The sequence below is a fragment of the Poromitra crassiceps genome, assembly GCF_964638095.1.
Source record: "Poromitra crassiceps genome assembly, chromosome: 1".
In the NCBI taxonomy this organism is placed as follows: Eukaryota; Metazoa; Chordata; class Actinopteri; order Beryciformes; family Melamphaidae; genus Poromitra; species Poromitra crassiceps.
The window spans coordinates 67,600,616-67,617,577 of NC_139623.1; the positions used below are offsets into that span (position 1 = coordinate 67,600,616).

The 16,962-nt window shown below is 45.6% G+C and overlaps 1 protein-coding gene across 1 annotated transcript in view; it reads left to right on the plus strand.

The window, feature by feature from the left end:
- LOC310781710 (sodium bicarbonate cotransporter 3-like) overlaps positions 1-16,962 on the plus strand; it is a 143,768-nt gene that overhangs the window by 117,701 nt on the left and 9,105 nt on the right. Inside the window, 6 exon segments of the mRNA XM_083642312.1 lie at positions 6,328-6,441; positions 8,180-8,341; positions 10,569-10,820; positions 14,335-14,403; positions 15,224-15,397; positions 15,917-16,048. Coding sequence (XP_083498438.1) covers positions 6,328-6,441; positions 8,180-8,341; positions 10,569-10,820; positions 14,335-14,403; positions 15,224-15,397; positions 15,917-16,048 — 903 coding nt within the window.

The following is a 16,962-nucleotide window of genomic DNA, read 5'->3' on the forward strand; positions in this document are numbered from 1 at the left end:
AGGAGAAGAAGGCAGTGACAACATGGAGAAAAATAATTTGCAGTGGTCTCCTGAGGAAACCAAATGTTTAGTGGCGATTTGAGCATCTGCCGAATTTCAACAAAAGCTAGAAAGCAGTACAAGAAAGAGCAAGTCGTATGCCGAACTTGCGGAAGAGATGGCCAAGGCTCGGTTCACTCGAACGCCAGACCAAATAAATGTGTTTTTATTGAAAAAGTGCGTGTTAAGTAAGCTACTCTTGTTGGCGTGTTACGGTCAAACTTCCCACTTCACTATATCACGTTGTATTTGCGAGGGGTATACCCCATCGCTGTATGTGTGTTTCTCTTAGGGTTTACATTTCATTTTGTCCAATATTTAAATATTCCAGAATTGCATGTTGTGTTAAAAATAAATATTATTTCTATCTAACTTTTTAATCTTATCTAACTTGCTGATTTGATGGTTTTCTTGTAAAAAGTGATGCCGCCTCGAAGCTTTCTGGGAAATATCCAAACAACACTGGTGTTGGGACTACAGGACTACCGAATAACGTCCTCCCACTTTGGTTCCGCTTAAACTGGTGTGAACTCGGGCTGGTTCACCAGAAAGCACCAAGGTTCTGAGACTCCAGAACGGAGTCAGAGCCAGAACCAGAACCAGAACCGTGTCTGAAACCGGTATCAGTGGAATCCAGCAGTAAGACTCAGTTCTCAGTCTCTATCTGCTTTGTTCAACTAGAGACAGTGAGAACTTTCTCCCAGCGTTCATTGTTAAAACTGTGTGGAATCAATTTTAGAGTTTAAAAAAAGCATTGCAGAACCAATCCAGAGTGTTTAGGGCGGAGCTTGATATTGGGACGGTGCTATGCAGAAGGTGTGTGCTTGTAACCACTGTGGTACCGCAACATGTGCTGTACGATGGCTCAGCAACAAGTTGCAGGGCTCCAGACTAACTTTTTACCTTGGGTGCATTGGTGCACCTTACTTTTTAATTTAGGTGCACCAGCACATAATTTAAGTGCACCCACAATTTTACACCACGCCTTTTGCCACCGCAAAATACAATTTAAGCGTTACCTTTTTTTTGTCAGTTCCCACATTGATAAATCTGACCAATCTTAACACATTGTGTAAATGACTGTAAACAGGAATAAAGCTGCCACACTGTTACCCGAGAGCAGCCAATGCCTTTTTTGTTGCATTTTTTCTTTCTCTTCTTTTTTTACTCTGTGTAACACATTCAGCTCAACAGCCTAAACCCAGGTTTCAGATAGTCCCTCAGAAATTTTAAAAAGCCAAGGTTACTGCCTTATACAAAAAAGGCAGTAAAACTGAACAAAGCAACTACAGGCCTGTTTCTATTTTAAGTGTTTTAAGTAAAATGTTAGAGAGAGCTGTTCATGAGCAGATTTTTAATTGTTAACCAGTTCAATATTTTATTTGATTTTCAATCAGGTTTTAGACAGTCTTATTCAACCGATACATGTCTGAGTTTCTTAACCGATTCCATTAAAAAGCAAATTGACAGCGGCATGTCCTGCGGAATGGCAATGCTCGATTTACAAAAAGCATTCGACACTCTCAACCACCAAATTTTATTATGCAAACTAAAGGCTATAGGTTTTAAGGAGGAGTGCTCTCTGAACCCAGAGACCTCACCTGCGGGGTCCCCCAAGGAAGCATAATTGGGCCTTTATTATTTTTATTATACATTAATGACATGGAATCAGCCTGCTCATGTCCTTTGTTTCTGTACGCAGATGATTCTGCCTTGTTGGTATCGGGAGAGAGCCTGGAATCTGTCAGATCATCCCTTAGCAAAGAGCTTCACAACATAAGCTCATGGCTATGCAAAAATAAACTATCCCTGCACCTTGGAAAATCCGAATGCATTGTTTTTAGTTCTAAATACAAATTAAGGGACCATCCTAGTTCCTCGGTGGAATGTAATGGCACCAAGCTACAGGAAAAATGTTGTGTAACATATCTGGGATGTAAATTGGACCAGAGTATGACAGGTGAAGATATGGCCCTCTCTGTTACTGGGAAGATCCACTCAAGGACAAAGTATTTAGCTAGAATAGCTAAATTCTTGGACAAGAAGACCATGAAACTGTTAGGTACGTCCTTAATTCAATGTCACTATGACTATACCTGTATATCCTGGTACAGTGGTCTAACTAAAAGATCAAAAGACAGGCTTCAAATAGCCCAAAACTAATTAATGAGGATTGTCCTTGGCCTCAGTCCAAGAACTCATATCAGCCCCGCACATTTTAAAGAGTTGAATTGGCTTCCAGTGTAAAATGGAGTTCAACAGCTAAAACTCTTCATGGTCCATAAAATTCTACACAACCATTGTCCAAGTTACTTTACAAAGTATGTTCAATTTGTATGGGATGCTCATGCGAGAGCCAGTGTAACAGATTTGAAACTACCAAACCTAAAAAGCAAGGTGGGGAGAAGTACACTCCTCTACACGGGGGGAGAGGAATGGAACAAGCTCCCCAACGAAGTTAAGACGGCCAGTTCTCTGAGTGGAAATGCAAGAAATGATTGCAGAGTAAGCTAGAATAGTTGGCGAGGCTCTTTTGTCCACGAAATTTTGTACTTATATTTATTGTTTTTCTTTGTATTGTTTATTTCCTAATAATTGACCTGTAATGTGCATTATATGTTGGGTGTATTGTATGTCCTGTTTTTAACAAGAGGGACCATATTGGAAATAAGTGAATGTACTTTCACATGCTATCCCTTGGATTGTGTTGTATTTTGATATCCATAATAAAATTTAATCTAATCAGTGTCAGCAATTTAGCGTGACAATCTCACAGTGTGACTGCTGCTATGACCTTCGTCTACTAACAACCGATAGAAATGAAATGCCGCATGATCATAGTTGATGCTAATAAATACTTTACATTACCTCAAGCTCTCTTGGCAAAATTGTCATCCCAAATGGATTCTAGCTAAGCTTTATTGTTTATGTACCACAATAGCGACGTAGCTGGATGACGCACGCTGCGTAGTTGGGCGCACTGATGGTGTCCTACTCATGTACTTGCATCGTAACCTGCGAGCCAGTATGTGCCATCCACAACTACGGTTATCACAATACTAGAGTTCACCCCTGCTCCAATCATCAGTCTATCAGAACACTTTGAGCTTGTTGAAGCAACAGAGAAAGCACTGCTGGTATCATACTGTTGTAAATGAGTATTGTATCTGATAAAAAAAATAGATTGATACTTATCAATACTTGTCCCTACCTGTTATGAGTATTGTATCCATTTCCATTTTTTGCATCGATACAGTGTACTTATTGATACTATTGATGCTTTTGACAACCTTAGTCTACACACATCAAACCTGATGTTGTACCCAAGTTTATTAGATCCATGTCGCACAGTGTGGCCTGCAATAAACTTATAACATTGCAAAAACCTTACATACTGTAGGCAGCTTAAGGTGTGTCCTTGACTAAATGTAAGGCCTGTAGGTTTGTTAGCAGCTGCACTCGCCGATGTTCGAGCAACTATCCTACATTTAGAAATCCCGATGACTCGTAGGCAGGCGTAGATCTCCAGTTGCCTGGTATCATGAGACTAGGGTGTACTAGGTGATTGCAGGGTGTACTAGTAGGTGGTTGGTAGTAGGGGTGGGAAATCACCAGATTCCCCACGATACGATACGATACTATCACGATACTTAAGTCATGATACGATAGTATTGTGATATTGCGATATGCTATTGCGATATATTGAGTAGTGAGGTTTCCATACCAAATTTCAAGCTGAGAGAGAGGTCGTCATATCTGTATTACCTGATCAGCCTGTGACGTCAGTGGAGCCCTAGCGTGACGTCAGGCATGACATCAGTTGTCCTCAGTTCATGACGTCAGGCATGACGTCAGTCCTCCCTAGTATACAGTATATAGCAAGGGTTCTATGTCACCCCCCACTCTGGAGGATCACAGCAGCAGCCGGCATCGCGGCTGTTCATTCCCCCTGAAACCATCCTCTGAAGCCATCATTTCACCCCACCCACCTCCCCAGTCCACCACCAACAAGTTATAGTGTTCAGGCAAAGATCAGACTAGAGCAGAATAGGACAGGCCAGACTAGGCTGTAGATTAGCTAGATCCCCTATGTCCCAGTTAGCTCTGGTTAATGTCTAGAGTAGTCAGTTTGTCTGATCTTCTCCTTCCCCCCCCCTCTCTTTCCCTTTCCCCCTTCCCCCGCTCCTTCCCTCTTCTCCCTTCCTGTTCTCTCCTCTCCCACATTTCCCATTCCCCCCACCTCCTCTCTTTCCATGCTCTTTCCTCCCCCACATCCCACCGCTCTCCCCCCTCCCTTCTCCTGCTCTCTCCTCTTTCTCCCCTCCTCTGCTCCTTCTCCTTCTCCCCAATTTTTTCCCCATTCCCTGCCACTTCCTGCTCTCCCCTCTCTCACATTCCCCCTGCTCTCCCTCCCCTGCACCCTCCCACCTCTCCTTCTCTGTTCTCTCCTCCCCCACATTTTCCCATTTTCTCCCCACCTCCTCCCTCTCCCTGCCCTCTCCTCCCCCACATCCCCCCGCTCCCCCTCCCTCCTCCACTCTCCTGCTCTCTCCTCTTCCCCCCTCCCCCCACTACTCTAAAGCATAGTACACATTCTACTCCAAAGCATGGCACCCATTCTATCCCCTCCAATATTCCACCACTATTTAAAGCATGGCACCCATTCTTCCCTAAAGCGAGGCACCCATAAGCTCTATATGTGAACATGTGTTTATTTGGCAAAGGGACTCACTACTAAAGGCTTGCAGCCAATTAAATTAAGCATAGTTTGGTTGCTAAGAAATCGACATATGTCCGTTTGCAAGATGTGTGTCTATATTTCTCTATCATATAATTGTTCGATGTGTTATTATTACTACTGTAATTTGTTAATGTTGTGTCAGCTAGCCCTCCTTTCCCTGTTCTCTCCATATAGTCTCCCATACTCCTCTATACTCCCATACTCTTCCATACACTCTCTCCTCTCCCACATTTCCCATCCTCTCCCCACCTCCTCCCTCCCCCTGCTCTCTTCTCCCCCACACACACAAAATAAAGAACGTAGCCTACTACTTTGAGCTGGTACACAACAAGCAAGCGAGTATCCACTGTTAGCCAGGTCAGATAACGTTATCGTTGACAATGACGAGCACTTTATTGTAAAACATACCTGGACTCCAACAAAGAAAGCTTCAGATAGTTGTCTCTCCTCCGAGGCAGCGCCAGCCACTAACGTCAATAAGACCCGCAGACGTTAACGTAATTCCCTGGAATGCGAGACTTAACGAGCCAGTTACATGGCGTTGCATTCTTAGACATTGCCGTTTGCTTTTATTTGGTATGTTACATACAATTGGCTAAATTATTAGTTAATTCAGAGTTAGATGATATTGGAGGAGCGCAGCCATTTTTTATTTTATTTTATTATTATTTTTAGCCGGAAGTTTTGATACGGCCACACAACCGGGTCAAATGGGCGTGGCTACATAAGGTGAATACCCTCAAACATTTCCCATTCCCTCCCCACCCCATCACTCTCTCACATTCCCCCTGCTCTCCTCCCTTCTCCTGCTCTCTCCTCTGCTCTATCCTTCATTCCTATATTTTCTATATTTCTCTATCAATTGTTCAAAATGTTATCTTTATTCTGTATATTCTTGCTACTGTTGTGTCAGCTAGAATTAGCTAGACATATTTTCTGTGAAGCCCTCTGAGACATGCTTGTGAATTAGGGCTATATAAATAAACTTGACTTGACTTAACTTGACTCTTGACTCCTGGAGAATCCCGGGGGGGGATTCTCTCTAGCCCAAATAGATGCCGCCCTCTCGCCTAAAGAGGAGCGCCATCTTACAATGGAGTCATACGCCAAAGTACTTGCCATGCACGCCACTTGCTAAATAAAGTCCCTTGTTAAACCTTACCGAACGGTCTCTCATGATTAAATTGCAGTATTGTGATTTATTACCTTTTTGCAAATGATGTCCCCAAAGGAAAAAAACTTTGTCAAAACCTGTTTTATCTAATTAAATAATGTTTGCAGTCTGTTCATCTCACTTCAATCATTTTTATTGCAGCAAAATGGGATTGTCAAGCAGACCGCCTGACCAACAGTCTCATAAAAACCTGTTATAAATGTTGCATGCACCTGACAATTTATATAATAAAATATCACGATACTTGGCATTCGTGCAATACGATATATTGCAACACAAAATATTGTGATGCTATGATGCTATGCTGTATCGATTCCCCCACCCATAGTTGGTAGGGTGTATTCAATGTGTTGTGTATGTGAATGTGTTTTAGGTTCGCTCCACCATCAGTGACTTTGCCATCTTCCTGACCATCATGATCATGGTGCTGGTGGATTACCTGGTGGGCATTCCCTCGCCCAAACTGCACGTGCCCGACCGCTTCGAGGTGCGTGTACATGTGTACGTGTGCGTGTGTGTGTGTGTGTGTTTTCTCTAGTTGAAAACAAGGTTTTTGTTTTTCCCAAAGCTTTTACCATAGTGTGGTATCCAGACAGCACCAGGATCTGAACAGCATTATTCTGTAATATTTAAGTTTCTCTTGTACAGTATGAACAGCTTCCATTGATAGTGTTGTTTAAAGTACAGTAGATGTGCAGCTTTTATTCCTCACTAGCTTCCGTTATATTACATTATATATTATTTGATGTGACTTTAAAGAGGACATGAAACATTTGATTGTGTGTTGTAGAATGATATTAATCAATGCATTCTTCATCCGTGACATAACCAGCACCTCTCTTATTGAGCCAAAAATAGACGGTGAACAACTTTGAGGTAAAAACCACTTGAGATCAAAATAAGTGAGGATTTAACAGTTGCTCAGATCGTACAGTGAGAGCATACAATATGTTATGACTATGGCGTAGAGCAGAGGGGGGGGAAGAACTGGAGCCCAGAGGAAAATCACCCAAGGCAGCAGCTGTGTGACCTGACCCAATAGAGCAGTGTAGGGGACTAGAACCTGTCCCCCGGTTCTAGCCCCTAATCGGTTTTAGTAATTTCTTTACTCCTCTGTGACAGTAAACTGAATATCTTTGGATTGTGAACAAAACAAGACATTTGAGGACGTCATCTTGGGCTTTGGGAAACACTGATCGACATTTTTCACCATTTTATGACATTTTATAGACCAAACAACTAATTGATTAATCCAGAAAATAATGAACAGATAAATTGAGAATGAAAATAAGCACTAGTTGCAGCACTGTTCTGCATGCAGTACAGCTGGTGTGTGCATGTTCCTCAGCCCACCTCAAAGCACCGTGATTGGCTGATCTAATAATAATAATACATTTTAGAACACCCAAGGTCATCGTACAGTGCATAAAAGAGACAAACATTGTAAAGATCATACTCAGATCAAAACAACAGGCATGGAAAACATCAGCATAATTAAAATACGACGAGCATAGATAAAAGAAAAGACACGAGGTACACAGGGGAGACAGATAACATAGATAGAGTGCTGTGTGAGATTAAAGTGAGTAGGCCAGTTTGAACAGGTGGGTTTTGAGGTGGGATTTGAATGTGGTGATGGACTGTCGGATGTGTGGGAGCAAGGAGTTTCCTCAGTCTGGGCGATGGTCAGGAGGCCAGCTCAGGAAGAGCGGAGGGAGCGGGAAGGGGTGTATTCCTGGAGGAGGTCAGAGAGATAGGTGGGGGCTAGGTTGTGTAGGGCTTTGTAAGTGAGCAGAAGGTTTTTGAAGTCAAACCGGTAGTGAATGGGGAGCCAGTCGAGTTGAATGAGGACAGGGGTGAGGTGATCTGATGATTTAGTGCGGGTGATGATCCGGGCAGCTGAGTTCTGAATGATTTGGAGTCTATTGAGCAATTTGGTGGGTAGGCCAGAGAGAAGAGAGTTGCAGTAATCGATGCGGGAGGTGAAAAATGCGTGGATGAGGACTTCAGTGCTGTGTTGGGACAGGGATGGGCGGAGTCTGGAGATGTTGCGGATGTGGAAGAAAGCAGACCGGGTGATGTTTTTTATGTGGGGTGCAAGGATGAGGGTGCTTTCCAGAATGACACCATAGCTCTTGACTTGGGTGGAGAAGCGAACAGGGAAGTCGTCAATGATGATGTTTGGGGTGGTGGTGTTATGATCTCTTTGTGTGCATGTTCCTCAGCCCACCTCAGCACACCGTGGCTGGCTGATCTCTCCCCTGGGATCCAACCCCTGGTGGACGCTGCTCGCCGCCGTCGTGCCTGCGCTCCTCTGCACCATTCTCATCTTCATGGACCAGCAGATCACTGCCGTCATCATCAACAGGAAGGAGAACAAACTCAAGGTCACAACTACAGAAGGACAGACAGAGAGACAGACAGAGAGACAGGCAGACAGATGAAGACTGACAGACAAAGACAGACCAACAGGGACAGACTTTTCACATTCCATTGAAAAGTCCTAGATCAGAGGTGCCCAAATTATTTTCTATGATGGGCAAAAAATGTATCTGGCTCGAGGGCCATGGGCCAAAAGTAAATTTTGATGGTACGTGAAATTACATTACAATAAAATGTATTATATTTTATAGACAATTTACATTCTAAATCTAAAATATATTTTCTAAATAATAAAAACACTGCTCTTTTATCTGTTTAACAGTTAGTTTATTAGTTAGATTTAGAGTTGTTTGTTGATTGTAAAAAAAATAAAAGGGAAAGACACCTTTCTGACAGAAAGTGCATGTAACTCAATAGCTCTAACCCTACCCATAGAACCCATTCTCATTCCAATATCTTGAGGTGAGAGGTCAAGGGACCCCTTTGAACATGGCCATGACAGTTTCTTGCTCGCCAAAATTTAGCTTAACATTGTAGCGTTATTTAGCACCCTTCCCAAGCAAGCTAGGTTGACCTGGTTGGTACCAATGGATTTCTAAGGTCTTCTAGTTTCATATGGTATAAGTATCATCACACTAGCTTTAAAAATGTATCTGCTACAGCCTCTGAAAGACAGTAATATCGGTAGTTTTCTGACTTGACTTGTGTTCTGGTGACTTGGGACTTGACTCTGACTTGTACTTTGATGACTTGAAAAGGTTTGTAAAGTCTTGACTTGAGATCTTGTGTTTGTGTAAATAACTTAGATCAGTGGTTCCCAAACTCTTTCACTCCATTTCTTATTTTATAATCTTCAAAAGGTGGGTTATCATTCATTCATTGCATCATATGGTATAGTTTATCTTGTGTTTTCAAGCAAAATGTTGTATTCAGGTAAAGGGGGTATTTGGATTCAGAAATCAGGGAAAGGGGGTACTGAAGCCAAAACAAGTTGGAGACCCACTGACTTAGATTGAAAGTGATGAGATTTGCTCCAGCAGATGACTGTTAGAATGCATTTTTTTATTTTTATTCTATGGAATGGTTGAATTTATTGATTCTGATTCTTAAATCTGATTCTGATTCTTAATTAAACTGACTATAAATCAAACTCGTGATGCTCTTTCATTAAAGGGATAGTTGTGATTTTTTGATGTGGGTTTGTATGAGGTACTTGCTGACAGTCAGTGTACTACATGCAGTAGAATGCAGCCGGCGCAGTCCCAGTTTGGAGAAATGGAGACTGGCAAGTACAGCTGTCTGCTGACCTAGTGTGAACAGGGTCACGAGCAAAAACGTAGTTGGTGTAATCCAAGTCTCCACAAGCCCATTATTTACACCCTGTTTTTAGCTGATATCTGCGCTGTAGCAGGCTACAGTAGCTACTCTCTTCTTGCAGCACCTGGCTACAATGAAGATTTCAGCTAAAAACAGGGAGGAAAAACGATGTATTTTCAAGTCAACTTGGCATCTCAGGGCTTGTGGAGTCTTGGATTATGCCAGGGGAGCCGTATGGAAGCATTTATGTTTTGTTATTATTGTTGTTTTTTACATTTGTGACCCTGTTCACACTCGGCAGACAGCTCTACTTGGCTGATGCAGCTAGTCTTCATTTTTCCAAACTGGGACCGTGCCGGCTGCATTCTACTGCATGTAGTACACTGACTGTCAGCAAGTACCTCATCCAACCCCACATCAGAAAATACAAACTATCCATTTAAGATAGTAAATCAATACTAGGCATTTCATTTGACTTGCTGTTCTATGTTTAGACTTGGACTTGACTTGGACTTGTGCCTGAAGACTTGCGGCCATATCTTTCACCCAGTGCAAGGGCAAATATTTGCTAGTTTAGTAATATTTGCTAGGACTCAAAATCTCCCTTTTTTCATTTCTAGGACTCAAAATCTCCCTTTTTTCCTTCTAATTACCACAGGATTGCTGAAACGCGTCCTTTGATCTACTGACCCAGTGGTAATTAAAAAAAAAAGATTTTGAGTGCTAGAAACTATCAAAGATTTTGCCCTTGCGCTGGGCGCAAGATATGGCCTCGAGCGTGCTGGGGACTGGAGTGATGTGGACTCACAGGGTCACAGCCCTGCGAACTTGTGCTCTGCTTCGGTCTGCATGCAGAAAGGCTGTGGACTTGCTCACAGCTCTGCTAACTCCTGCTCTGCTCCGGTCTGCATGCAGAAAGGCTGTGGCTACCACCTGGACCTGCTGGTGGTAGCGGTGATGCTAGGCGTGTGCTCGGTGATGGGGCTGCCGTGGTTCGTGGCGGCGACTGTTCTGTCCATCTCCCACGTCAACAGCCTGAAGCTGGAGTCTGGCTGCGCCGCGCCCGGGGAGACGCCTCGCTTCCTGGGCATCAGAGAGCAGAGGGTCACTGGCTTCCTCATCTTCCTCCTAATGGGCTGCTCCGTCTTCATCACCTCCGCCCTCAAGGTGACCCAGCACACCCCCACTGACCAATCAACCCCTTTTCTTTTTGGGGCCAGCGCCACAGCGCGAGCCCCCGTAGGCTGTATGTCCAGTGGATTTGCGAGCCGATCTGCTCAGTGCTCACCATGTCTGCTGCACGCCAATCCGAGGAAGCCTTGGGTGGGATGCTGCGCTATAGCCAATCAGAAATGAGGACTGCATTTTGCAAGCTCTTACCCTCCCTTACTGACCACAATGCCCTGACTCACCACAACACCCTTACTGACCACAACGCCCTGATTGACCACAAGACCGTTATTGACCATAACACCCTGACTGACCACAAAACCCTGACTGACCACAACACACTGACTGACCACAACACCCTTACTGACCGCAATGCCCTACTGACCACAACGCCATTACTAACCCCAACGCCCTGACTGACCCCAACACCCTGACTGACCACAACACCCTGACTGGCCACAATGCCCTGACTGACCACAACCCCCTGGCTGACCACATAGCCCTTAGTGACCACAACGCCCTGACTGACCCCAACACCCTTACTGACCACTACACACTTACTGACCATGCTTGGACCCCGTCATCGCTGCTTGCGGCTATATTTATTAGTGGCGGGGCCAGCGAAGCAGCAGGGCCACTTCTTGTATTTGCCTGTATTATTCTTCTTCTCCATGAAAATAAACCAAACTTTGCACAAAGGTCCAGTCTTATGCCAAACGTCAATAGTCACTACAGCGACCGTCTAAAGTTTCAAACTTTGAAAATTCATAAAAAATCAGGCATACGTGCTACAGCTTTGCAACTTTCACCAAAATGTGGGCCCAAATAAGGAGGAACTTTTGTACTCTGCAACCTATGGCCAATTATGAAGTCTAAAGACCGTAAAACTGCAAGAACTGTAAAACGAATTAAACCCTCCTCCCACAATTTTTCTTCAAACGACACCAAACTTCAGCATCTGCATGAGACTGTCCTACACAAAAAATTCAGACAGATTTTTGATCGATCCAAAATTGAGCTCACAGTGCATCAAAATGTTTTACTGTAAACGGTACTGTAAACAGCTACTGCAAATTCTCGCTAAATAAAGCAAAAAACCTCACGGAAAAAAATTACCAAGTGTTGCTTTCACAGTAGTTGAAGTTTGTAAAATCTCAGAATGCTATCTCAAAAACTGAATTTTTGACAGTATTTTGAATTCTGCCCTCATGTATAGCCTAAAGAGCATCGTAATTGCCCTAATTACCTAATGATGTGATGTCACTTGAACAATGATGTCATCAGTGATAATGTCATCAATGATGTCATCAGTGATGATGTCATCAATGATGTCATCCTTCCTGCCTGAGCAGACTGGGTGGGTGATGCCATAGTTGTTGTTGTGATGTCATTGGTGATGTCATACATGCCAAAGTATAAATAAGCAATTTCTCAGTCTATCTCTCTCTCAGGGCGGAGAGGTCTGTTCCCTCCCCCGCCGCCTCCTCCCGCGTTCCCCCTGCTCTCCCTCCCCTGCACCCTCCCACCTCTCCTTCTCTGTTCTCTCCTCCTCTCTGTCCTCTCCCCTCTCTCACATTCCCCCTGCACTCCTTCCCCTGCACCCTCCCACCTCTCCTTCTCTGTTCTCTCCTCCTCTCTGTCCTCTCTGGGGGGGTGGGGGAGGAGGGGGCGGAGAGGTCTGTTCCCTCCCCCGCCTCCTCCTCTCGCGTTCCCCCTGCTCTCCCTCCCCTGCACCCTCCCACCTCTCCTTCTCTGTTCTCTCCTCCTCTCTGTCCTCTCCCCTCTCTCACATGCCCCCTGCACTCCTTCCCCTGCACCCTCCCACCTCTCCTTCTCTGTTCTCTCCTCCTCTCTGTCCTCTCTGGGGGGGGGGGGAGGGGGCGGAGAGGTCTGTTCCCTCCCCCGCCTCCTCCTCCCACGTTCCCCCTGCTCTCCCTCCCCTGCACCCTCCCACCTCTCCTTCTCTGTTCTCTCCTCCTCTCTGTCCTCTCCCCTCTCTCACATTCCCCCTGCACTCCTTCCCCTGCACCCTCCCACCTCTCCTTCTCTGTTCTCTCCTCCTCTCTGTCCTCTCTGGGGGGGGGGGGGATGTGGGGGAGAAGGGGGCGGAGAGGTCTGTTCCCTCCCCCGCCTCCTCCTCTCGCGTTCCCCCTGCTCTCCCTCCCCTGCACCCTCCCACCTCTCCTTCTCTGTTCTCTCCTCCTCTCAGAGAGGTCTGTTCCCTCCCCCGGCTCCTCCTCTCGCGTTCCCCCTGCTCTCCCTCCCCTGCACCCTCCCACCTCTCCTTCTCTGTTCTCTCCTCCTCTCTGTCCTCTCCCTTCTCTCACATTCCTCCTGCACTCCCTCCCTTGCACCCTCCCACCTCTCCTTCTCTGTTCTCTCCTCCTCCACATTTCCCCCTGCGTCTCTCCTTCTCTGTTCCCTCCTCCGCGTTTCCCGTTTTCTCCCCGCCTCCTCCCTCCCTCACACTCCCCCTGCTTCTCTACCCTGGCTCTCCCTCCCCTGCACCCTCATCTCTCCTCTGTTCTCTCCTCCTCCACATTTCCTATTTTCTCCCCACCTCCCCCCTCTCCTCCGTCTATATTGCTCATTCTCTCCCCACCTCCTCCCTCCCCCTGCTCTCTTCTCCCCCACACCTCCCCTCCCTTCCCCTCTCCTGCTCTCTCCTCTTGCTCCTTCCCCACCTCCTATACCCTCCAGCATCTCCCATTCCCTCCCCACCCCATCACTCTCTCACATTCCCCCTGCTCTTCTCCCTTCTCCTGCTCTCTCCTCTGCTCTCCCCTCATTCCTATATTTTCTATATTATCAATTGTTCAAATCTTTATTCTGTATATTCTTGTTACTGTTGTGTCAGCTAGAATTAGCTAGACATACTTTCTGTGAAGCCCTCTGAGACATGCTTGTGAATTAGGGCTATATAAATAAACTTGACTTGACTTGACTTGACTTGACTTGGACTTGTGACTAAAGACTTGAGATGTGACTTGGACTATAGCTAAAAGACTTGAGACTTGACTTGGACTCTAGCTCAAAGACTTGAGACTTGACTTGGACTCTAGCTAAAAGACTTGAGACTTGACTTGGACTTGCAAAAAACGGGAAGTTGGACTTCCCATGCATGAAAAAAGGTGCGCAAAGGTCCAGTCCCATGCCAAACTTCTTTGACGTGAATTTGGCGCCAATAGTCCTAATGGTGGCGCTAACAGCGACCGTCTAAAAATTTCAAACTTTGAAAATTCATAAAAAATCTGGCATACGTACTACGGCTTTGCAACTTTCATCGAAATGTGGGCCCAAATGAGCAGAAGCTTTTGTACACTGCAACCTATGGCCATAGGCGGAGTTTGACTTTTTGCCGGCACGCTGTCCTGTTTTTCTCTCCTAGTTTTGTGTCTTGACTTTCTGCTTTGCCTCAGATATGTGTGTATTTCAGTCTAACGAATCCCAATGTTTCTCCTGTCTGTATGTATGTGTCTGTCATCTGTCTGTCTGCCTGTCTGTCGGTCAGTTCATTCCCATGCCTGTTCTATACGGAGTGTTTCTCTACATGGGCGTCTCCTCGCTCAAAGGCATCCAGGTGAGTCGAAACAGTACAGTATGTGTGTGTGTGTATTTGTGTGTGTGTGTGTGTGTGTGTGTGTGTGTGTGTGTGTGTTCAAAGTATCGTAGCTCCCCCATCAGGCCCAAGGAAGAAGTGTAATATTTTAAACTCCTGACCTGCCAAAGTCATTCTTCCAAGTTTTTGTTAAAATCAGATGAAGTGCTGTTTGAGATAAACTGATGGATGTAAACTTAAGGGGCACACACACACACACACACACACACACACACCCGTGCGCATGTAAACTTAAGGGCAATAACATTTTGTGAGCAAAACACACGCACGCGCCAATAGAGCAGGCGAGGCCACGCAGCAGCCGAGCTGTGGGCGAGGCCGTGTATGCGAGCTGCAGGGCAGATGAGTGAGCCCGCGTGTTGGGCGAGCCTAGGAATCCACCTATGTAATGTTATCAAATCAGAGCGGTGTAGCATCTGTGGCCTTTCAGAGTTGGATGTATTCTTTAATGCCCCTGCAAACCCAAATTCACAATAAAGGCACAGGATGGACAAAAAAATAAAGATGGGGGGGCACTGGGAGCACTTCAGCAGACACGCCCACACAGTTTCAGAGCAGAGAATACTGCTTAGTTTGTCATGATTTTCAAACCTAATTTACTTGCCGACATTTTGAATTTTTCAAATTTGGCTGGGTGGTCAATAACGTAATGTTTCTGTGGTGTGACGAACTCAAAACATTTATTTTTGGTTTCCAAGGGCTTTAATGATAGTGCCCTACTCAGGTCAATCAGTCTAACAGTGTGTGTGTGTGTGTGTGTGTGTGTGTGTGTGTGGTGCAGCTGTTTGACAGGATCAAGCTGTTTGGCATGCCGGCTAAGCACCAGCCGGACCTGATCTACCTGCGGTACGTCCCTCTGTGGAAGGTGCACGTCTTCACCGTGGTGCAGCTCTCCTGCCTCATCCTGCTCTGGGTCATCAAGGCCTCCACAGCTGCTGTCGTCTTCCCCATGATGGTAAACCACCGCACTGTGACATCATCACAGCACTGTGACATAATCACAGCACTGTGACATAATCACAGCACTGACATAATCACCGCACTGTGACTCACAGCACTGTGACATCATCACAGCACTGTGGCTCACAGCACTGTGACATAATCACAGCGCTGTGACATCATCACAGCACTGTGACATCATCACAGCACTGTGACATCATCACAGCACTGTGACATAATCACAGCACTGTGACATAATCACAGCACTGTGATATCATCACAACACTGTGACATCATCACAGCACTGTGACATCATCACAGCACTGTGACATCATCACAGCACTGTGACATCATCACAGCACTGTGACATCATCACAGCACTGTGACATCATGTCGCTGGAGGCGCTGAGGAGACACCGTCTAGTGATTTCTAGGGTGGAGACGGGAGATTATGTGCCATAGGCGCAGTTATGGAAATGTTTGTATGAGTACCTCATCCCCATCTGGTCGTCTGAGCCTCTGTCTGTCCCGTCAGGTTCTGGCTCTGGTGTTCATCCGGAAGCTTCTGGACTTCTTCTTCTCTGACAGAGAGCTGAGCTGGCTAGATGACCTGATGCCCGAGAGCAAGAAGAAGAAGGAGGACGACAAGAAGAAGAAGGAGAAGGAGGTAAACTCAGCCTATGGACAGATACCTTTTCAAAAATCTGGATTCGAATTTGCCAACTTGAGCGGTACTGAAATCTCCTCTGGCCCATGGGCTCTGACCGCTAGGACCGAGGGCGGGGGAGGCCCTCACACAGTGGCGGCCGGCCACTAGAGGGCGCCAGGGCGCTAGCCTAGGTAAACCCAGCCCCCACGTGACCTGCTCTCTCAGTTCCCAGTCACATAGTGACTGAGAACAGGTCTGAGAGCAGGTCACGTGGGGGATGGGTTTACCCAGGCTACCAGGGCGCCGCCCCACCTACCCACAAAACGAAAATAAAACGTATATATATTTATTTATTTTTATGAGCGAAGTGAATATTAGATAGTGAGTATATAATCTGCAATAAATATGTAGATTCATAATGATCTACATGTGTACTGTTTTGGGTCAACTACTTTCTGCCACGGACGCCATCCGGGGACTTCCGGCTTCCACCAGTGCTAAGCCAGGATCTGTGTAAATTGCACATGCGCTGTTCGCTCTCAAAACAAAGGGATTCGGGGCGCTGGTATCTAGCGACCAGGTGGAGGTGGGGCCAGGTAGAGGACGGCAATGCATTCTTGACGGACTCTCTATTTGCATGCACGAACGTGCTTTCCTCATAGGTAATGTAATGTAACTCATTCACATGCTGTGGGAAGTCCTTCTTCCAAAGTATTTATGCCATGTGCTTTTCAAGTAAATATGGATGCTAAAGATAATGAGGGAAGTTTGATGTAGAGATCAGAGGGCTGCTGTCCAGGTTACTGTGTATATTTCTGTAATCTGCTCCGTGATTGATATGCCTACTAATCTGTTGCCCATAATGATTCAGAAGGTACTAGTAGGCTAACGTCCGTTACTACTTGCTTGATTTAGGGCTGGAGTGGATGATA